General features: G+C 31.8%; 10 protein-coding genes and 1 non-coding gene across 11 annotated transcripts; 6 read left to right on the forward strand and 5 right to left on the reverse strand.

Moving 5' to 3' along the window:
• Positions 1-870: 870 nt before the first annotated feature.
• HEM3 (hydroxymethylbilane synthase) lies at positions 871-1,974 on the forward strand (the record flags this gene model as incomplete). The annotated part of the gene is made up of 1 exon (XM_004177417.1): positions 871-1,974. The coding sequence occupies one exon, from the start codon at positions 871-873 to the stop codon at positions 1,972-1,974; it is 1,104 nt and encodes a 367-aa protein (XP_004177465.1).
• A 413-nt stretch (positions 1,975-2,387) lies between these two features.
• On the forward strand, positions 2,388-3,563 carry ARC40 (Arc40p; the record flags this gene model as incomplete). The annotated part of the gene is made up of 1 exon (XM_004177418.1): positions 2,388-3,563. The coding sequence occupies one exon, from the start codon at positions 2,388-2,390 to the stop codon at positions 3,561-3,563; it is 1,176 nt and encodes a 391-aa protein (XP_004177466.1).
• A 229-nt stretch (positions 3,564-3,792) lies between these two features.
• On the reverse strand, positions 3,793-4,128 carry DAD3 (Dad3p; the record flags this gene model as incomplete). Its single annotated transcript, XM_004177419.1, has 1 exon — positions 3,793-4,128. The coding sequence occupies one exon, from the start codon at positions 4,126-4,128 to the stop codon at positions 3,793-3,795; it is 336 nt and encodes a 111-aa protein (XP_004177467.1).
• Positions 4,129-4,550: 422 nt separating this feature from the next.
• TAF6 (TATA-binding protein-associated factor TAF6) lies at positions 4,551-6,320 on the forward strand (the record flags this gene model as incomplete). Its single annotated transcript, XM_004177420.1, has 1 exon — positions 4,551-6,320. The coding sequence occupies one exon, from the start codon at positions 4,551-4,553 to the stop codon at positions 6,318-6,320; it is 1,770 nt and encodes a 589-aa protein (XP_004177468.1).
• A 315-nt stretch (positions 6,321-6,635) lies between these two features.
• SLD3 (Sld3p) lies at positions 6,636-8,624 on the reverse strand (the record flags this gene model as incomplete). Its single annotated transcript, XM_004177421.1, has 1 exon — positions 6,636-8,624. The coding sequence occupies one exon, from the start codon at positions 8,622-8,624 to the stop codon at positions 6,636-6,638; it is 1,989 nt and encodes a 662-aa protein (XP_004177469.1).
• A 192-nt stretch (positions 8,625-8,816) lies between these two features.
• Positions 8,817-9,740, forward strand: SWC5 (Swc5p; the record flags this gene model as incomplete). Its single annotated transcript, XM_004177422.1, has 1 exon — positions 8,817-9,740. The coding sequence occupies one exon, from the start codon at positions 8,817-8,819 to the stop codon at positions 9,738-9,740; it is 924 nt and encodes a 307-aa protein (XP_004177470.1).
• A 580-nt stretch (positions 9,741-10,320) lies between these two features.
• On the reverse strand, positions 10,321-11,307 carry SNF4 (AMP-activated serine/threonine-protein kinase regulatory subunit SNF4; the record flags this gene model as incomplete). Its single annotated transcript, XM_004177423.1, has 1 exon — positions 10,321-11,307. The coding sequence occupies one exon, from the start codon at positions 11,305-11,307 to the stop codon at positions 10,321-10,323; it is 987 nt and encodes a 328-aa protein (XP_004177471.1).
• A 1,647-nt stretch (positions 11,308-12,954) lies between these two features.
• Positions 12,955-15,129, reverse strand: CDC20 (ubiquitin-protein transferase activating protein CDC20; the record flags this gene model as incomplete). The annotated part of the gene is made up of 1 exon (XM_004177424.1): positions 12,955-15,129. One exon carries the CDS (start codon positions 15,127-15,129, stop codon positions 12,955-12,957), a length of 2,175 nt encoding a protein of 724 aa, XP_004177472.1.
• A 1,727-nt stretch (positions 15,130-16,856) lies between these two features.
• On the forward strand, positions 16,857-16,960 carry TBLA0Atrna4W. The gene is made up of 2 exons: positions 16,857-16,893; positions 16,924-16,960. It is a non-coding gene; the product is annotated as a tRNA-Trp (tRNA).
• A 1,223-nt stretch (positions 16,961-18,183) lies between these two features.
• On the forward strand, positions 18,184-19,701 carry RMD5 (ubiquitin-protein ligase RMD5; the record flags this gene model as incomplete). Its single annotated transcript, XM_004177425.1, has 1 exon — positions 18,184-19,701. The coding sequence occupies one exon, from the start codon at positions 18,184-18,186 to the stop codon at positions 19,699-19,701; it is 1,518 nt and encodes a 505-aa protein (XP_004177473.1).
• Positions 19,702-19,888: 187 nt separating this feature from the next.
• Positions 19,889-21,334, reverse strand: CHL4 (Chl4p; the record flags this gene model as incomplete). The annotated part of the gene is made up of 1 exon (XM_004177426.1): positions 19,889-21,334. One exon carries the CDS (start codon positions 21,332-21,334, stop codon positions 19,889-19,891), a length of 1,446 nt encoding a protein of 481 aa, XP_004177474.1.
• Positions 21,335-21,919: the final 585 nt, after the last annotated feature.

Genomic DNA, 21,919 nt, shown 5'->3' on the forward strand with positions numbered 1-21,919 from the left:
TATATAAAGAGGAGCACACCGGGAACACAGAGAAAGCAAGGTCCAGGACACAGGCCAAGGTCCAGTTGCTGCGTTTATGCAAGAGGTGTAGGACAGTCGTCTGCTGGGTTTGGGGGTTTTCGGATTGGCCAAACGGGACGGCTGGCATGGTCTGGGTGAAATAGACCCCGCTGTGTTGCCGCCGAGACTGCGGGTGTCACGTGGTGTGCGTGGGTGCGGTTTGTCGGTTGTTTGTCGGTTGTTTCCCGCCTGCTTCTCGTCTGCTTCTCGCCTGTTTCCCCCTGCTTCCCCCTGCTTCCCGCCTGCTTCCCGCTGGTTTCCCGCGGCCGCGGTGTCCCGTCTGTTTTTCCGTGCGCCCCGCCGCCCGCACTTGCCGGTCCGGAGATGCCCGCCTTACTAACACACGCCTTTTCTCGCCCAAGGGCCTAGGGCCCGCCGCACCGTCTCCCGTCTGCGTCGTTTGTCACTCGTTCCAACGGGCTTCGTATTGCGGTTGCTTTTTTGCAGTGTGGTGTGCTGTGCGCTTCGCCTTGCTCTGCACATTACTCACTTTACACATCATCATTGGGCCACGCCGTGATTCCAGTGTGCTTCTGTTGTGCTTCTGTTGTGCTTCGTCGTGCTTTGTCGTGCTTTGTCGTGCTTCGACTTGCCTCGCTCGTGGTTGTTCTATCCTTGGTGCTTGTATAAAAGATACTATAAACCAATACTCCACCCCAATATCCTATGTCGCCAGGCTCTATTGCACCCGGCTCCATTGCACCAAGCTCCATTGCACCAAGCTCCATTGCACCAAGCTCCATTGCACCAAGCTCTATTTCACCAAGCTCCATTGCACCAAGCTCTATTTCTCTCGCCCCACCCCACGTCATGACTCAAGAAAATATACTCATCGGTAGCAGAAGATCGAAGTTGGCCATCTACCAATCGAACCAGGTCAAAGCACTCATAGAAGCTCATTTCCCGCAGTACAACTGTGTTGTGATCACCCATCAGACCCTTGGTGATCAGAAGCAGATGAAACCGCTCTATTCGTTTGGTGGGAAATCCCTGTGGACCAAAGAGCTGGAAGACTTGTTGTACACCCCAGATAAATCGTCCAGACTCGATTTGATTGTCCATTCTTTGAAAGACATGCCCACTCAAATCCCCACAGGCTTCGAGCTTGCAGGCATCACCAATAGAGTAGACCCTTCCGACTGTTTGATAATGGCCAAGGGGTCCCCGTACCGTACTTTGGCCGATTTGCCGGATGGCGCCGTCGTCGGCACTTCCAGTGTCCGTAGATCAGCTCAACTAAAGAAACTATATCCCAAACTACAATATATCAGTGTCAGAGGTAACATCCACACAAGATTGAGGAAACTAGACGACCCAGATACTCCCTTCCAATGTATCATCCTTGCCACTGCAGGTCTCATCAGAATGAACCTCCATCACCGTATCACACAACGTTTCGATTCAAACACAATGTACCATGCAGTCGGACAAGGTGCTCTGGGCATAGAAATCCGTAAAGGCGACACCAAGATACAAAACATCATACAATCCATTTCAGATTGGCAGACTGCCGTCTGTTGCACTGCAGAAAGATCTCTGATGAGCGGCTTGGAAGCAGGCTGCTCCGTGCCCCTCGGTGTCAACACTAACTACGACTTGACTACAAAGCTTTTGACCTTGGAAGGCTGTGTGATAGATATCGATGGGACAGGCCAAATCATCTGTCGTGTGGAAACCTATATAGAAACCTTGCACGACGCAAGAGCATGTGGCCAACTGTTGTGTGATAAAATGATTGCCAATGGTGCAAGAGAGTTGCTCGACTGTATCGACGAACAATTGAACGAGGCAAACGCAACCTCAAGCGAATCCACCACATCCTCCATCAAAGACGAACATTTAAACCAACATTTGGATACCGACCCTTTGAATGAAAAAATAGCCATACCTACTACAAGTAAAGTAAGTAGTTGAGGGTTTTTTCTGTATATACGGGGGACGCCCCGCCCCCTCCCCATCTTGCACAACTTATGATTTATTATTATCCATACCCCCTTCGTGTGTGTGTGTGTGTGTGGCTTATTTAATGACTTATTTATTTATTTATTTATTTATTTATTTATTTCAAATACGCACAGTATAAAATTGGTTCATCTTTTTTGTTTCCGGGGATCCCCCAACTTAATCTATTAAAAGATTTATTTGAGGGGGCGTTAACATCAACCCGAAAACTTGTACTACTTTAAAACAGCTTTGAAAAAAATAAAAAATAAAAAATAAATAAATAAATAAATAAGTAAATTCTCAACGCTTAGCATACCAACAGTTTCGACATTAATCGAGAGTCTCTTAGTGTCAAACTCAGCAAACCAAACTCACTCAATCAAATGTCCTCAGATAAATCAATCGTCGCCTCCTTCAAACTGGTCAAAGGCCCCATCTACTCCCATTGTTTCAATGCTGACCGCACTATCTTGGCAATCACCAGTGACACCAATTGTTTGGTGTATCGTATGAACGGTACCAAAAAACCAATCTTACACGCCACTTTAAATAACCATGACAAAACCGTCACGGCCGTCGACATTTCCATTCATGGTCGTATTGTCACTTGTTCACAAGATAGAAATGCCTACGTTTGGGAACCATTGAGCAACGGTACTTATAAACCCACTTTGGTTCTGTTACGTATCAATAGAGCTGCCACTTGTGTCTCTTGGGCTCCAAACGGTTACAAATTCGCTGTTGGTTCCAGTGCAAGAATCATCGCTGTTTGTTATTACGAACAAGAAAACAATTGGTGGGTTTCCAAACATATCAAAAAACCCATCAAATCCACTGTCAATTGTGTGGCTTGGCATGACAACGGTATCATCTTGGCCGCTGGTGGGACCGATGGTGTTGCCAGAGTCTTCTCCGGATTCATTAAAGGCTTGGATTCCAAAGATGCTGTTGTCAATTCTCCATGGGGTGCAAAATTCCCATTCGGTTTCTTATTGAAGGAATTTTATGAAGGCTCCTATATTAATGACATTAAATGGAGATGTAACTTGGAACAATTGGCCTTTGTCACTCATGATGGTGCTTTGAACGTTGTTGATTCTCAAAATTATTATGCTCAAGTCGATTCTCCAGAAGGTTTGCCATACAGAGCTTTGACATGGATCAATGACTCTAGTATCTTGACTGCAGGTTATAATTGTCATCCAGTTTTATTCAAATTCAACGGTTCCAATTGGGCTTTTGCTAAAAATTTCGATAAAGTGGCAAACACTGCAAGTGTTGGTGCTTCAAAAAAAGCTGGTCCACCTGTAGTACCACAAAAGCCTAAATCTTTTAACACTAATGATGATAATGATGAAGAGCCTCAATCCTTTGGTATTTCTGCCTTGAAGAAGTTCAAAGAATTGGATTTGAAAGGTACTGTTACCACCAACAAGGTTGAAAAAGGTGCACATGATAACGCAATCTCTGAATTGGCCGTCTTTTATGAAAGTAATGGCAACGTCACTCAAGTGTCTTCATGTGGGTTAGATGGTGAAATTGTGATTTATTCTATTTAACTAAATTAATAAATGCTACTTGTTTGCATTGTAGTAAAATAAAATACATTATATATACACACACACACACACACACACACATATATATATATATATATATATATATATATATACAATCATTCTATAAATAATAAAAAAATTTTTTTGATCTAATATACTATTATTCTTAATATGATAAGGAATGCCCCTCTTTTATGAATATAAAGTTGTAATTGTTTTTTTTTGCTATTTAATCTCTTTTATCGCTACTATCTTCACTAGTCTTGTTGAGATAATTATTTTCATACGTTTGTAAAACTGAATACACACTACTTTTCAGAAGGGTGCCCACTAGATTTAATTTCATCTCAATTTGTCTCATCTGTAAATTAAGATTAGCAATATCATTATTTTTATAAAGATTAGTATTTGTAGGTTGTTCACCCGCATCGACTATTATATCCTTATTACTTTGTGTGTTTTCTGATGTTATTTCTTCTAAAGACTTATCTATCGATTGCAGAATCTTCAGTAATCTGCTATATTTTGCAAGGATTTCGTATTGTAATGAAGACATATCTTCCATTTTTGGTTTGCTTTTTATTGTTTGATTAATTTAAAAAGAAAAATAAAAAATAAAAAATAAAAAATAAAAAATAAAAATATTACTATCACTATATATCACATCAACCCAATCATAACTAAAAGAATTGTAATCAATTTAAATTTCTTTCTCTTCTTATATTTTCATTATTATTATACATAATATTGATTTTTCTTGATTTTTCAACAATTAGCGAAAACCGATTTCCATTTGATATTTCTAAAGTTTTAAAATAATAAAGATTTTTTTTAAAAAAAAAAACAAAAAAAAAAATAATAATATAAAACACAATATATTAAAAGGTAATCGACACTCAAGAGTTTCGTAGAAAGATTATTGTTATTACTATTATTATTGTTTATTTTTTTTTATTATAGACCAAGAAAAATACAACTCATCTCTGAATGTCTAATCAACAAACTTCCTACACTTTATGGTCTCCTCAGGATACCGTCCAAGATGTTGCAGAATCATTAGGTATTGATAATGTTCCTGAAGATGTCTTAAAAGCCTTAGCTATGGATGTTGAATATCGTATTTTAGAAATCATTGAGCAAGCTGCCAAATTTAAAAGACATGCAAAGAGAAACGTATTAAGTACTAATGACATTGCCAAATCTCTAACTGTATTAAATGTCGAACCTTTATATGGATACCATAATCATCAAGTATTGAATGGCCATTCTAACCAAAGCTCCATTGGATTTACCCGTTGTCAAGTACCAGGGGCACCAGACCGTCCTGTATATTTCATATCTGGTGATGAAGAAGCTGATTTAGAAAAGTTATTACAACAGCCACTCCCGCCAATTCCAAGATTACCAACTTTCTCAGCTCATTGGTTAGCCGTTGAAGGTGTTCAACCTGCAATCCCACAAAACCCTCGTTTGCAGGAAATTCGTATGGCTCAACCTCCAGCAATTCGTGGGGCTATAGTGACCGCATTAAATGATAATTCTATTCATGCAGAAGGTGATAATGGTACGGGTTCTGGTACTGGAAGCACAAACAACGTTCTAGATGGTCCTGATTCGTCAACAATAGCTGGCGCTAATAATTCAATTAATGGCTTATCTAATCCAAATATACAATCTTCAAGACCTAGAGTTACATCGAGAGTAAAACCTGGTTCCCATTCAAATACTCAATTAAAACCATTAGTACGTCATGTTTTATCTCGTGAACTGCAATTGTATTTCGATAAAGTCGTTGAAGCTTTAACTTCATCTTCTTCATCCCCAGATTCATCTCATTTGAGATCTGCTGCACTTACTTCTTTGCGTACTGATAGTGGTCTACATCAATTAGTCCCATACTTTATTCAATTTATTGCAGAACAAATTACTCATCATTTAAATGATTTAGATCTTTTAACATCTATCTTAGAAATGATTTATTCATTACTGAGCAATGAATCTATATTTTTAGATCCATACATCCATTCATTAATGCCATCTATTTTAACACTTTTATTAGCAAAGAAATTAGGCACACCTCCCAATAATCTACCGAAATTAACTTCAAATAATAATAATAATAATAATATTAATAATAATATTAATAATAATAATAATACAGATAAATCAGATGTGTCATCGTCTTCAACAAAGAATGAAAATAAAGATAAAGATAATGACATAGAAATGAAAGATACTGATACTACTACCACTAATCCACAAGAAGATGACTTAAAGGGATATTTGGAAAAGACAAACGCCTTACGTGATTTTGCTGCTTCAATGTTAGATTATGTATTAAAGAAATTTCCACAAATTTATAAATCGTTGAAACCTCGTGTAGCAAGAACGCTATTGAAAACTTTTTTGGATTTAAATCATGTATTTGGAACTTATTATGGTTGCCTGAGGGGTATTGCAGTTTTGGGAAATGAAACTATAAGATTTTTCTTGGGCAATTTAAATAATTGGTCAAATTTGGTATTAAACGATAATAAATTTACTGAGTTGGAAGAAAGATATTTGATTGATTGTATATTAGATATTCTAGTATTGTTAAAATGTGATTTACCAATGGTTTATAAAGGAAAAGAAGAGGAAGTCACTGATGAAGAAAGGACAAACTTGGAAAGCAGATGTGGATTAACTATTTCTAAGGAAGTATTGAAACGTGACGATAAAAAGGAATTAATTTGTGCCATCTTCTTTGGAGAATAATACCAAGTAAAGATAATAAGGTAATGCAAGAACTTGAAGAAAGAAACTAAATAAATGATAATAATTTTGGTTAAATTAATGATGCGAAGTATGTGATTATATATGTGTGTGTGTATTTATTTATAAATATTTTAAACATGTAATATAACTTGTTTTTTTTATTTATTTATTTATTTATTTCTTTGTTTCTGTCTTATATCAAAATTTGATCTGTATTTTACATGAATATGGGTATGACTAATATTGTTGGATAGGTACAGTTTAATACCATCCAAATGCAGTGGATTTAGGAGAAAGAAAGTTTTATCAATATCATTAAGGGCCAAATAACCTTCTACGAACTTTTTTCTTCTTATCTTCAGGCGAAGTTACTCCATGTGTAGTTAGTAAAGGTGAAATAATAACGTTTTCTAAAAATGCTCTCTTTCTAGTAGAAGTAGTAGTTGTCTTTAAGTTTACAGCAGGTGTAGCAAGAACTTGAATATCAGATTCGTGATCCTTAGTTGGAGTACCAAGATCTGTTGATTGTTGAGCTGATAATATTGACGTGTTTTTCATTTTACCAACTCTTTTAAAGGAATGTTGTTGGAATATATTTTTATTCCCAACATTGTTTTTGTTCCTATTTGAAATAGTACTAGAGTTCATAGATAGTTCAGATACAGAAAGTTGCCTCTTTTGTAGAATTGATAAATCTGAGTTTGTTCTCAGATTGTTTGTTAGCTTTCTTGAAGAGGAATGACTTGAAGAAGTTTCTAATAATTCATTCAAAGTAGATTTTGTTCTATTATTTAAATTCTCCATTGTTAATGTACCTGCTGTTGTAGAAGAGAGGGCAGGATTATGCAATGAATATCTTTTTCTGGAACCTGATTGGGTGGATGAAGTCTTCCCACTTATAATACTATCTGAAACTGTATCATTATGCTCAATTACAACATCAGAATGATACTTATTGGTTTGTACTTTTTGTATTTCCTTTTTCGGTCTTTTCTGCATTAAATTTACACCTTTAATCTTTTTGATAATGAACTTGACAGCATTTGGTAATTTTTTACCATAGTAAGGAATAATAACATATTTAATATAGCCAATTGATGAAGTCTCCTTATTGTGATTCATTAAATTGTATTTATTTTCGATAAGTTTATCTTGAATATCTTCTTTATCAATTTGGCTTGTAAAAATTGATAATATAACGTCTAAGATAGATAGTTTATCTAGATATAAATCCAGTTGCTCACAATAATCCAATGACAAATTCTTGTCATTAGTTGATCCTTTAACTGGTAGTGATAGATTATGTACTTTTTTCTTCGATTTAATTTTTTGCCTTCTCCCCAGAAATCTAGTATCTTTTCTAGTAATATTAATTGATCTTTTCTTCAAATTTTTTTTATATCGTTTGTCAAAATCTTCAAAGTTTTTATCTATTTTTGAAATATCAATTAACTCTAATAATAGAATAATTTGTAGTTTAATTTCCCTAGCTTTTATAATCGTAATAAAATCATTTATCCTTGCTTGTGATAATTCATCTGAATTTTTTGATATTTGTAATTTAGATAATGCAATGGTTAGTGGTTCTTTTGAAAATTCATTTTTTTCCCATGAAGTTATAATATTATCGGGACGATCATCGAAATTAGGTTTATTTAAACATTGCTCGTTTAATATTGAATTGATTATGGTTGAATCTTTAGCAGTTGAAAGGCACATGTTTTTAAATCTAATCATATTGCTTTTAACAAAATATGCTAATTGAATATTTGTCCAAAATAAAGTTTCATAGTATTTACTTTTGAAATATGAAGAAGGATCTTTATATTTTTGAACTTGAGAATTGGTACTGACGGGACAATCTGGTGGAGTCATATCAATTGTTGATTCAATATAATCTTTTTTTTTCAATTTTGAAATTGACTTAGATGTCTCTTGCCAAATTGCAAGTAATTTTTTTGGATCTTCAAGTTTAGAGTAATCAATAATTTCAATTGGTGCATTGTTTTTTGATAATTTTTCTTTATAATTTTGGCAATCTATTGTTGATTCATTTAATGAAATATTCCATACAAGCCAAAGATCATTAGTATATCGCTCTACTAGTTTATACTGGTTAAGCATTTTATTATCTAAGGATAATGACTTCAGAATTAACTTATCATTATTTGGACAATTTATATTGTGAAGTTTTAAAGAGGAACAAAGCGAGGCAGTTTCGATAATGTTAAAATCTGAAGATGTTTTAGAAACATGGAGGTTTGTTTGTGTATCAAGAATGGCGACCAATTCACATTCTTCCATGATTTTGATACACTGATTTTTTTTTGTTTTTTTTCAATGTCTTTATAATTTGGGAGATATTAATTTCTTGTTTTTAGAATTTCTGTTATACTAAAAGATCATGTTATTATCGGGAATGTTAAAAATCAAATAAATCGATGATATATTAAAAATAATTGAATATATAAAGGTCAGAAGGATTAAGTGAAATCAATGATAGCAAAAGAAAGTATAGATTTAAATAATAAACAAGAGAAGGAAGATGTTCTTACGAATGAGGAAGACGATTATAATGAGGAGGAAGATGAAGATTTTGATCCATCCAAAAAGGAGCTAATCAATAATGAGCCTAGTGAGGAAGAGAATGATGAATATGTCTCATCAGAGGACGAAAAGACAAATGTTGATTATTCTAATATTACTAGTGATGTTGGAGGATTTATTAAAACCAGAAAGGCGAGACAACTTGAAGAAGAGAATAGAAAAAAACATAAATACGAATCATTAGATGTCTCAACAATATCAGATAACGCCAACTCTATATGGGAAGAATTAAAAAAAGATGCTAATAATCGTTTACAGAACAGTCTAAGTAACAATAGCAAGTCAGTGATTGCAGACCCAAATTCTACAGATATCGGTCAAGACACGAATGACGAATTGAATGAAGAATTAATATGGATTGAAAGATCGTACAAATTCGCCGGGGAAATGATACATGAAAGGAAGCAAGTGCCAAGATCTAGTGCTGCAGCTCAGGAATATTTAAATAATTTAAAATTTGATTCCAATAAGACTCCTAATGAAAAAGTGGCAACTCCCTCAGTAAAAGTTAATGAAGCAAAACCTACTGAAGTTGAGAAACAATTAAGAAGGCCATTAAAGAGACCTTCAATCTTAGAGCAGATTATCTCTGGGACATTGAAACCTAAATTAACTACATTAGAGAAATCTCAAATGGACTGGGCTACATATGTCGATAAAGAAGGCATCAATGATGAATTAACGTTACATAATAAAGATGGGTATTTGGCAAAACAAGATTTCTTAAATAGAGTGGAAATGAATGAAGATGAAAAGTACAAGGCCTTTAGACAGAAGCAATTGGCATTAGAACTGCAGGAACAAAAAAAGTAAAAAGAACATGTGTTTATTTATATATATATATGTTTATGAACCGTATTTTAAGGAACATACTGATAACGTTATCGATTCTAGAATTTTACAGTGAAAATTCCGTTGATAAAGAACAATGTTAGCAGAGCACCAGAAATTGAATAAGTTAAAGAACAATAAGAACAAATTTCAGCAATTCGTCATGATACTTATTCTTGTTGTTTCATTTATGGAAATGGTTGTTATATCTATTGTTGTTGTTTTTACCTAATTAGATACAGTCTAATCTATAAGTGTATATCATTACGTAACATTATATAATATCGAATACAACTAAAGGTTCAACAATTAATCATTACAATCAATAATGGAAGATAGCAGTAAGATGAGTGAAGGAGTATAATGTATTAGATTTTGTTGGTGTTAAGTGTTAGGTGAATTTGTACTACTGCAATGAAGGTTTAATAAATTGATTAGTAATAATAAAGGCAAAAAAAAAAAAGAAAAAACAAAAAAAAAAGAAACACAAAGTGATAATAATAGTTAATACATTAGATTTCATAAAATAAAAAGAAAAGGTGGAACTGTTATAGATAATTAACTATAATGGTGAATTAGTAGAGCCACCGAGAAGTAAATATTTTAAAATATCACTCAAACTCAACACACCAAGCAATTTATAGTTGTCATCTACAACAAAGAATCTGTGCACACTTGCTCTTCTAACAGTGTTCATGATATTGGATAACTTATCATTTGGCGTACATGTGCAAACACCTTCGAAATTTTCACTTCTTCTTAATAAAGTTTCACCAACACTTAACGAAAGATCGTTGTAGATACCACCTTTAATTAGTCCCAAAACATCAACAGCTTCATAAACATTAATTAAAACACCATTTTCATCAACAATAGGAATTGATGATAGTTTTTCTTGAGTTAAGCAATCAATGACATCAATTACAGGTGTTGTCATTTGGCAACTATGAATATTATCTGTAGATATTATACCTAGTTCTGATATAGGGATTTGTAATAAATGAGTTTCTCTACAATTCAAGGCAATAAATTTTAAAATACGATACTGAGTTAAAACACTTACCACGATTTCTCTATTGGTACCTTCATCTTGATCGATTAGAGGGATTCTACCACTTCTTGATTCTAACATTTTCAAACATGCATCAAATAGAGGTTTTGATGGATGAATGGATATCGTATCCATTGATGGTGCCCCAATAGTTCTTTCTAATTCTTCTAATCCACCAAGAGTCATTGTATCAACTATTTCTAATCTATCGGGATTTGAGAAATAATATTTAATTATATTGATGAAGTCACCAGTAGTTAATAACCCAGCAAATTTAGATGTTTTGGCATCCCATAACGGAGCCGAAACGATATTATGTTGTAGTAATAAGTTTAATGCACGTTTAACAGATAGTGTAGTGTCGAAGACCACTAACTTAAAAGAAACCGGTAGCATGTCATATGAAGTTTTAGATCCTAGCATTCGTCTAATTGCTGCTAGACCAACATTTTGATTTTCTATCAAAGCCTTAATTTCTTCTTCGTTTTGGTAATTCATTTTGCTATTGATATCTGATCAATAGTTCTTTTGTGTACGTTTTTTTTTTGGATATCTGTAAGGGAAAAGAGGGGAAAGACTAAGATTTCAATTCTCTTCTGATGTTATGTTAAGGAATATGATCACTGGTTATATTCTTAATACTAATATTTAAATCACAGTTCTGTCCTTCTTATTATTCAAGTTTAAGATCGTTTGTCTTGGGGGAGAACTGGCTTTTTATCCATTAATTTATTTGACAAACTAAAATTCCAAAATCTCAATTGATTACTCTTATTGTTCACCGCCAATATTTTAGAATTTCCAAATTCCAAAACATCACGTGAACTCCAAAAAAAAAAAAAAAAAAAAAGAAAAAGAATTTTAGAAATTTTTTAGAAATGAAAACTATAAAAGCCGGCGATTTGGTAATGATGAGCTATAACAAAAATTCCTTTGAACGATTCTTGATAATTTTTTTTTCTTGTTTATTTTTTAAAAAAACCAAATCTCTTTGCCTTTTGGCTTAGATCAAGTGTAGTATCTGTTCTTTTCAGTGTAACAACTGAAATGACCTCAAAGAGGCTCATTACCTTATTTTTGTTACAACACATTTTTTGGAAACAATCAGTTGCCATTTGTACTGTTATTCAGATGGATTCATTGATAGGGGAGATAAATATTTTGTTTTCTTTTCGGAGGATTTAAATCGTTTTTTTCTCATTAATGTTTTCAGACCAATGCTGGGCAGGTGGCAGGTGAGGAGAGGTCTTTATATTTATGGTTTTCGGGTCAGCAATGGCTTTATAGTTTCGTTGGATTGTTTGTTATAGTTAGAATTTTTTTTGATTAGACCTTTGTGATCTTTCGGTTTTTAGCCCCATTTGAGATTGTTGGTTGAGGATTCTGATGATGTTAAGGGATGGAATTTTTGAATTGGATAGTGATATCTAATTTTAGATTGAAAACTATTTTGCGATGTATTTATGGTTTGCTTGAAGCCAGCTTCGGCTGTGTAGATCGCCGTAATAGATCAGGCTTGCTTGATCCCCACATTTATTATTTCAAAATTGTTTTCTTTTTTGAATTTCATTACTATTCGGTTTGGTGAGGAAATCCTGTTTGAGATATTATTGGTATCTTTGATCATGCTCTTTTGGAGTGATTCCTTTGGATGAGGGTACACTTTTCTACTCTGTCTGTGAGGTTGCCTAGGACATCGGGAATTATTTTTACTGTTTCAACTTTTCTTCGTGCTTGAGAGCCATGGTATCTAGGTTAGAAGTGTCGCGATCCTTACACTTCAAGAGGTTATAGGGTCTTATGGTTCTATAATCTTGGGTTAATCTTTCGAGTTTAGCCTATATTTTTGTCGCTTGATGCATCTCTAGTCTCCCCATCGTCTACTCTTTTTCTTTTTTGGATTACTTTTGAATGAGTTCATTCAGTGTCTCAAAAAGGAAAAAAAGAAAAATTAAGTGTTATATTTTATTTTGTATTTCTCTCTAACAAAACCCTTTTTGGTAAAATTGTTATATTTTTTGTTTTATATATATGAGTGTTATATATGGTTGGTACTTATGTAAATGGGAATACCAATAATGCAAATATTTAATGTTATGAAGAATGAATGAAGTTACGTAATAAAAAGAAAGATTCTTTAACTGTTTATCTAATAATATATTCGTTTATATTGTTGGCGGTTCGATTGTTAGAATTTTCATCGATAATATTATCATCAGTTTCTGAATCATCGTCGTCATTTTGGTAATCATAATTATAATTTTCGTCCAAGTTAGCTCCACCTCTTGGTCTTCTCAATTTAAAAGAGCTATTATGGTTATTAATTAAACTTAGCATTTCGTCACTAATTATACCTTTTGATCGTTTCTTGAATCTTTTCTTTGAATCAAATACTCTAAAAAATTTCAAATTTTCATCACCACCAACAGTAGCTAAAGTTGTGCCGTCTGGTGACAATTGTGAGCAGTTAATTCTTGAGTCATGAGCGTTTTCAATTTCTGCAACTTTAAATTTTGTATCATAATTGAATATTGAAATTGAGTTACTTGGGCTACCACCTGTAGCAATGATTTCTTTATTAAATGATGATGATGAATTAGCAGAATTTAAAGTTTTTGAATAACTTTGGCCCCAATGTAATGAACTAACTTGAGATCCCGTCTGAATGGTTCCAACTCTTGCACCATTTGTGGTATTCCAAAAATTAATCGATTTATCATATTGGCCACCTCCTGTCGCTAATAAATTTGGTATATATGGACACCAGCTTAAAGCCTTAACAGCAGCATTATGATTTCTTTTAATAAATTGTGGTAAAGAAGTTCTTGTATCCCAAATCATGACAGTATTGTCATTACCTCCAGAAGCCAATTGTAATCCATCTGATTTGTAAGATAGACCACAAACTTCACCTTTATGATTATCCCAAGTGGAAACAATGTGATTTTTAATTCTAACATCATTAATTTGAATTTCTCCACTCTTGGATCCAGTAGCAATTAAAGTTTCAAGCCACGATTGTGATCCAATTCTAACATTTAAATGGGATTTCATTGTTCTAACCAACGACATAGAATCAATATCCCAAATCTCTAAAGTTCCATCATTTTTACCAATGGAAATATGGCAATCATCATCAGACCAAACAATACTTGTTATTAAAATATTGTTGAAATCAACAAGCATTGATACATCCCCAGTATTACCATCCCAAAGATATAATGCAGTTTCTAGTGCAATAGCTAGAATATTTTTGGATGACCAACTTAGAAGATTTAAATAAAAGTCATCCTGGAAGCCTGGAGCGTCTAAGATTCTTTCAGGTGTTGAATTAATTTTTCTAATCTTTAATAGATCTTGTGTGAATTTCAATTGGTTTTGGTTGTATGTATTGTAGTTGTAGTGAGTTCTTTTTTTTAGATTGTAAGTTTGAGAACTATTATTATTACTATTTAGTTTTAAAGGTGGTTCTTTCATATACTGCAATACTCGTTGGTTCATTGAAAGGCCACAGGCTTCTGCCACTGTTTGTTTAAAGACTAATTTTGTCTGAGCTCTTAGATGAGCTGTTGGTGATGCATTTGGAGAAGGTAATTTATCTTCCAATGTTTGTGGATCAATTTTATTCTGATCCCTATTTTGAATTGTGGGGAAAAACCTGTCAATAATTTTTTTATTTTCATTATTATTAGCATTATTGTTTGAATCTTCATTATTATCTTGACTCGGTTCATCCTTATTTGATGTGGAGACAGTTTGCATTAAAGAGGCTGTAGAAGTTGGTGCTGCTGATGAATTGGAATCTATTGGTTTTATGGTTGTGTTAGTAGTAATATGCGAAGATGAATATGAAAGGGAAGGTTTGGTCGTTATAGTTGGTATGTTATTACTTGAATTAGAACTTAGAAAGGAATGGCTCGGAAGTTCATCCTTAAAGAATGAGGAATTTCTCCTTAGTAAAGGTGGGGCTGGTAAGGAGATTTTTGGCCTTGTGAGTAAAATTTTTGAATTATCTAATTTAGTATTATTTGAACTATGAATATTTTGCTTGATTGGTGAAGATGGCACATAAGTTTGTTGATGATTGCTATATGATTTATAATTTGGAATTGAATTTTTGTTCATTGAGATATAGTTTGTCAATGATTGAGTTCGAATTAAAGAGGGTTTACCATTCTTCATAATTTTACCATTCAAAGTTGAATTTGAGTTAGACAGTGATGTTCTTTTCCAATCGCATGCTTGGATATTCAATTTAGTTGGGGAGGTTTGCGTTAATACATTTCTTGTACTAGTATTAGTATTTGTTTTATCTAGCATGGCTTAAGCTTGATGGTTGTTTAAATTGCAATAAAAACGAATGAATAAAATGCGTTCGTTAGTAAACACATATATATATATAATTTTTCTATATATATTACTCCTTATACGTAAAAATGAATGGATAAGAATTTTTAATAAGGATTCAATTGTTAACCACAATCAAACAAATTCTTTGATTTACAGGTTTTATTCAAATAAATTGGTAAAAAAAAATAATAATAATGATAATAATAATAATGATAATAATAATAATAATAAAAAAAAAGTGAATTGAATGATGGAAAATTAATAGAATATAGAAATATACCTTCTAATAACTATTCTGGTAATAAAGTAAATAGAGATTTGCTCTTTGCTAAACTCAATGGAAACGAACGTGAAATCTTATTCTGGGACACCTATTCTGACAATTCTTGTTCAGAAATTCTCTGGGAAACATAATTCACATCTTTCATTATTTGATCTTGGGCAACCTAAAGAATAAAACTAAAAATTACAACCTTAACTTCAAAGTTATTCTGGGAATTCTAGGTTTTTCCTGTACCTAAAATGGTGAATAATTTTACAAATTGGCATCGAAATTTGACAAATTTGTGACATTGAGAGTATGTGTTTACCTTTAACTTAAAATGGAAATCATATTAAATAAATCGCCTCAAATGGAAATTACCCAATTTGCAAAGTTTGTTTTTGTCCCGTGTTCGATTCTTCAACTAAGTATATATGTTAAAATAATAATATATATGCTAGGGTAAAACTAAACATTGAATATCACCTAAAAAAAAGATTATTTGAAAAAAATAGTATGTATGTTTATTAATTCAACAATTTAAAGTAGTATTTATTTAAAATTGTTTTAAAGTCCGATACCTTGTATATATTGTGAAATATGTAGATTATTCTTAGTAATATTTTGAGAAATTATACTAAAATAACAATTTTACAAAGGGGTGTAAAAGAACATTCAAAATGATTTATAGTTTAATACTATTTTTCAGTTTTAAGGAGTGATTCAAAAACGCTTCTGGAAATTTTAATTGTGTATTATTTTTTTTACTTATTGGGATTCTGAATTGCTAAACATTATTTTCAAATTAAGACAAACAGTATTTCTCCAAGGAAAGTTTATTTATTCAACATTTTTAAAAAGTATAGCTATATGAACAAAGTTTGAAAATACTATCTATATTATGAAGCCTAGTGTTAGTTAAAACTACTGGAATTTCAGAGAGTCTGACATTATTTAATAAGGATGTTTTTGATGTAATATTGGATTACTTCTTTTACATACTTTATGAGCATATATATCTATTCACAAAATATGATCTTACTAAAATAGTGTTTTTCGATATAAAAAAAACACATTTTAAACAATAAGTTACGTGATAAAAAGTCTTACCACTTAATAGAAAATGATTTAATCATACTCCAGCAAAAAGAACTATAAATTTATGTCTTAAGTCTGAAAAGCTGGCCTTTAAATACTTTTCAAAGGTCAACGCCAGCTTTCCCATTTTACTTTAATTGGACTGTTTGTAAACTTACTTATAAGGGTAGGAGTGCACAGTTTGAGTAATGCTGGCTAACTAGTAGAGATTATGCATTGAACCGATATTCACAGGTATGCAACTAGCAGTTGCTCAGTGTTATGTATAATTTCTGGTTAGCAACTTGTAGATGAGTATAAAGTCAATCTCGTCTACAACAAATATCAATAGAAAGGTGAAGCGGTGGCTCAATGGCAGAGCTTTTGACTCCAATTAAAGTTTGGAATTTCCGGAATAAGGTTGCAATCAAAGGGTTGCAGGTTCGATTCCTGTCCGTTTCATTTAATTTTTGATTGCCACGTAGTGTGAGCTACGTTAGTCACGTGTATAAATCAGGATCACATGATAACGGAATGAACTTGTAGATTAACAAGTAAGTGAATCATGAACATAAATTCTATTTAAGAATCTAAGGCTAAAAGAATAAACTAGAGGGTTAAGGTAGAACAAAGAGGTAAGAACCAGAAAACAAAAAGGACGAAATACAAAAGATGGAAGTGTATAGTGAACAAATCGGAACGTAATAATAATAATAATAATAATATTTAACTTACATAGGCTCAGGTATATAGTTGTATAGTTTAATAAACAGTTGGTATTAAACTAGCAGCAAAAAAGATATACTACTAGTAGTAGCAAAGCTTAAAATTGTTACATTGATCAAAAACGGATAATCACGTGACACAATTTTCTTGTCAAATGTTTCTCAATAGCAGTTTTGTTTTTACTACGAAGATCAACAGTCATGAAATTATATTAGGACAGATCATGAAACGTATGTGATTAGAGAATAGAACCGAGTCCTACTACACATGGGCAAAATCATTCGAATAGAAGCAAATAACTAGTAACAATAGTTTCTGAGCTAGTAATACATTCTCTAAAGCATACTTTCCACATGAAGGTGTAAAACTGTTTTACTCAAGTCAAGGTCATTCATGCAGATCGATAAAAAGAGATAGAATATAATCTTGTAAATAGGTGTATAGCTTTGGACATATAGAGATGTATTCAATGATAAATGATATGTATTGTGATATGATAACAATATGTCTTTCAGGCAAACTTGTGACTGAGAAACCCCGAGTGTTTTATGAGGAGGGTTTTCTGCAATGATAACTATTTATAAATAATTCTTGGTTTAAGTTAGAGCCAGGGAAACTTCTATAACTTTATATTAAGAATTAGTGCATATCGTGGTTTAGTCACTCAAGTGATGTTTTTTTTTGCTTTAACTGGTGTTATGAAAGTATTAGCTAAATGAACGTCTCAGCAGTCTTTATTCAGTATTTTTAGTATAGTTTTCATTTACTATAAATATACAACTGTATCTTTTATTGAGTTTTTGAACAGATATTTCTATTCGGTCTTTTTTTAAGGGACTGATGGAAAGCAATCAAGTGATGTGAAAAAGGAATATTGAATAATATAAAGACATTAAATAAAAAAAAAAAGAATAGTAATAATAACATATAGCTAAATCTGATTACCTATTCAACGAAATATGACAGAACTATTAGAATCAATACAAAAGGAAATCGAAGGGTTTTCTCTGCCAGACAAACCATCAGAACCTTTAATAAAGCAATGTTTAATAGACACCCATGACTTTAAAACACAACTGAAAAAATTAAAAGCACATTTGAATAAAAATATCCAAGATTATGACAAAATTAATAAAGATTCTTCTACTTCAAAAGACTCAAAAGATATCCAGATTGAAAAGTTATTGAAAAAAAGATTAATTATTTCAGATAAGCTAGTCAAATCACAAAAGCAATGGGATCATTCAAATAAAAAAAATACAAAGGCAATTCATCAACAAAATAGTAGATTTAAGAAAAATGTGATTCATAAGTTGTATTCCGATTTTAAATTAGATGATATAAGTTTAGAGACTTTTTACAACATAAATACTGGTAAAAGTAATAAAAAAAGTCATTTAGGTGATTCCTCTATAGATAACGAAATTAAAAATATTGATGATGACGATTATTCTAATGGCATTAGAAATGGAAATATTAAAAACCGAATGGATTTAATTGAAATTAAAAGCCATGTTAATAGTGCAATTGATTTCCATATTTCAAGATATATCATTGAAAATCTTCCAATAGATATTAATTTAAATGATACAAATTCAATGACAAATTATTTAAAAAATACTTATAATATCGATGAAAATACATCTTCACAATTCTTTCAAATGGGGAAATTGATTCATGATATGAAAAATACCAATTTTGATTCATGTATTAATTGGGCAAAGCCAAATTCAAATTTACATTTTGAATTATACTTGTTAAAATTTTTAAATTTAGCAAAAGACTCAAATCCTAACTCACCAACTCCAATTGTTGAAATTATTAATTTTCTACAAAATGGGTTTGGCCAAGATTCTTTAGTTTTAAAATTTAATCAAATTTTATTGAAAATTTCCCCATTATTAACACAACTGTTATTAAATGAAAACAATAAAAATAATGCAGATCTTGTTGAAGATACTCCAGTTGAAGAAAACTCATCAAAATCTACTTATATTAATAAAGATGAAAAATTAATGAAAAAAGCAATACTAGTAACAAATAACGTGATCAATAAACAATTACAAAAGTGTGTATCATTATTCACCAAAGAATATTGCCAAAGGAATAAGCTATCATTTGATTCTCCATTATTTTTAATTACTTTAAGCGGCATTATTTCATTTAGTGATTTCATTAGATGCAAATTGATTAAATCTGTTAAAAATGTAGGTTGGTCAACAACTGATGAATTACCATTTAATGTTGATTTACCAGATATGCTATCTCATTTCCATCCAATATTCATATGCCCTGTTCAAAAAGAGGAAACTACAAGGGAAAACCCGCCTTATTCATTACCATGCCACCATGTCATCTGTAAGAAAGCGTTGGATAGATTAACCAAGAATACGTCAAATACTACATTTAGGTGTCCTTATTGCCCAGCTACAGCATCATTGTCAAGGGTTCAAAAAGTGAGATTTATAATGCTATAAAAAAATAAATTCATATTTATCACTTTTTGTATAAATATATACTTCCATATTCATTTTCAAACTTTTCTTTACCATCATCTTTTTTTTTTATTTTTTTGTTATATACTCCCTCTCTATTTCTCCATATAATTACTCTATATACTTATTTATACCCCTATTTACCGTAAGTGTTGCATAATACGTTTATTTATATTAAACCTCCTCTTTTTTTCTGCACGTCAATATCAAAATCACCATCAGTTATTGTTCCTGAAGAAACCCCATTTTCTCCAGTTAACCATCCAGGGACACGACTAATATCAATAAATTTTTTATCTACCAATTCATGTAATCCACCAAAGATATCATTACCTGTAAATCTAAATTGCAGATTTATTTCCTCTTTGGTTTCTTTTATTGTGTTTCTTATGGTGAATTTAGCTCTTTCACATGGAATTAGTGATTTATAATATTTTTCGTCCCTTAAATGATCTTTTATTTTCCTTGGCATATCATTAACTGCGCTAGGTATTGTTTCATAAAAGTTTCGAATTCGATTATAACCATTTTTTGTGCCTTTAAATTTCAACATGCTCATTTCTAATCGTAATTTTTTACGATCGTAGTCATCTCTACCTGAACTATCTGATTGTGACTTGGTTCTTTTTAACCCCATTTTCCCAACTATTGAAGGATGATTATCAATTGTATTACTAGCGTTATATTGGTTATAAGAACTTAGTGGTGAGATTTCAAACAATGCATCCGCATATGCAGCCCATTGACCCATTGCACCAGAATATCTTGATGCACCTTGTAAAATATAAATATTTTCTAAGGATTTAATTGGTATGCTTTCATTCTGTTTCAAAGTAATCGGTTCTCTGGTTGATATGGACCTTTGAATACATTGCATAATTAATTTGGAATATATATCTTTTCCACAGGAATGAATAATTGTTGGGGAATTCATTGGAAATGCAACGTAAAACGGTTTTCTTGACACATATTCTTTTTCAGATATTCGTCCCAATAAAAGTGATGTACTTTCCTGATCTTTAGATTTATCATCCTTCTTTAAATTACTTTGATCATTATTTTCATTAGGGGAGTTATCCATTTTTCGAGAATCTTTCATATTTCCTCTTGAACTAGACAGGAAAGAACTGTTATAATCAAATAATTGAATTCTGCATATTATCAAAGGTAGACTTTTATGTTTGAATATATATATAGTAGAAATATATAATTTATCAATATCTTCTTGCAAATTTGTCATAAATTTCTCTGGCTCAATCTCGATGAAATATTTTTCATTATTAGAATCCCAAGCAGTCGAAGAATTCCAAAAGTAAGAAGAAGGCTTAAGAATCATCGTACATGCTTCAATTTGTGCTAGTTGATATAAGTTAAGTCCTTCTGGCCACATTTTTTCAATTACATAATCTATCAAAAGTTTTTTGGTATTTTCAGTTTGATTCAAAATCTTTAAATCTTCTAACAAAGCTTCCTTAGTAATTTCTTCATTAATGCTTCCAAACTTGATGAACCAATTATAGACTAAATCACATAAAGAAGCCAATGGAAGTTTTGCTAGTTTCTTGATACGATGTGATTTAGTAGTCAGTGGTATATACGTTTCTTGAAGGCCCATACTTTTATCAATATTTGATTAATCTAGATGCACTTTTATCAAATTATTAACCTTCGTCATTAAAATAGGAAAGAGACAGTCGTCTTATTCCATTCCCTGTAAAATAAATTTATAAAATAACCAACATATACCCAATACTATACTACTGTTCTTTCAATTGATTAGAAGTACTTATACTTTATTCTACTTATTTTTTTTTCATTTACAACATATTATTTTTAATATTTTCTCTACGAAGCGTATTCCATAGAAAAGATTATAGAAATACAAAAATCATTCAACTAAACAGAAATTTAGTAAACACGAATGGAATTAGCTGGTCTCTTAAATTACCTAAATGACAAGCTTTCACAACACATTTTGTATTGAATTGAATTAATTAATATAAATTAAGTAACTTTGCAATTTATTTTCATATAGACTAACATATATATTTACTATCATTCAAATTTGTATAAAGTTATCATAAGCATAGAGAGATCTAAAAATAAGTAAATATTATAATTAGCTAAATGTAAAGTATCTTTGGAAGATTATTGATATTACTAAGAAATAAACGTTCAAGACAGTTTGCATATCTTGGCT

This window comes from Henningerozyma blattae, chromosome 1 (assembly GCF_000315915.1).
Source record: "Henningerozyma blattae CBS 6284 chromosome 1, complete genome".
NCBI lineage: Eukaryota > Fungi > Ascomycota > Saccharomycetes > Saccharomycetales > Saccharomycetaceae > Henningerozyma > Henningerozyma blattae.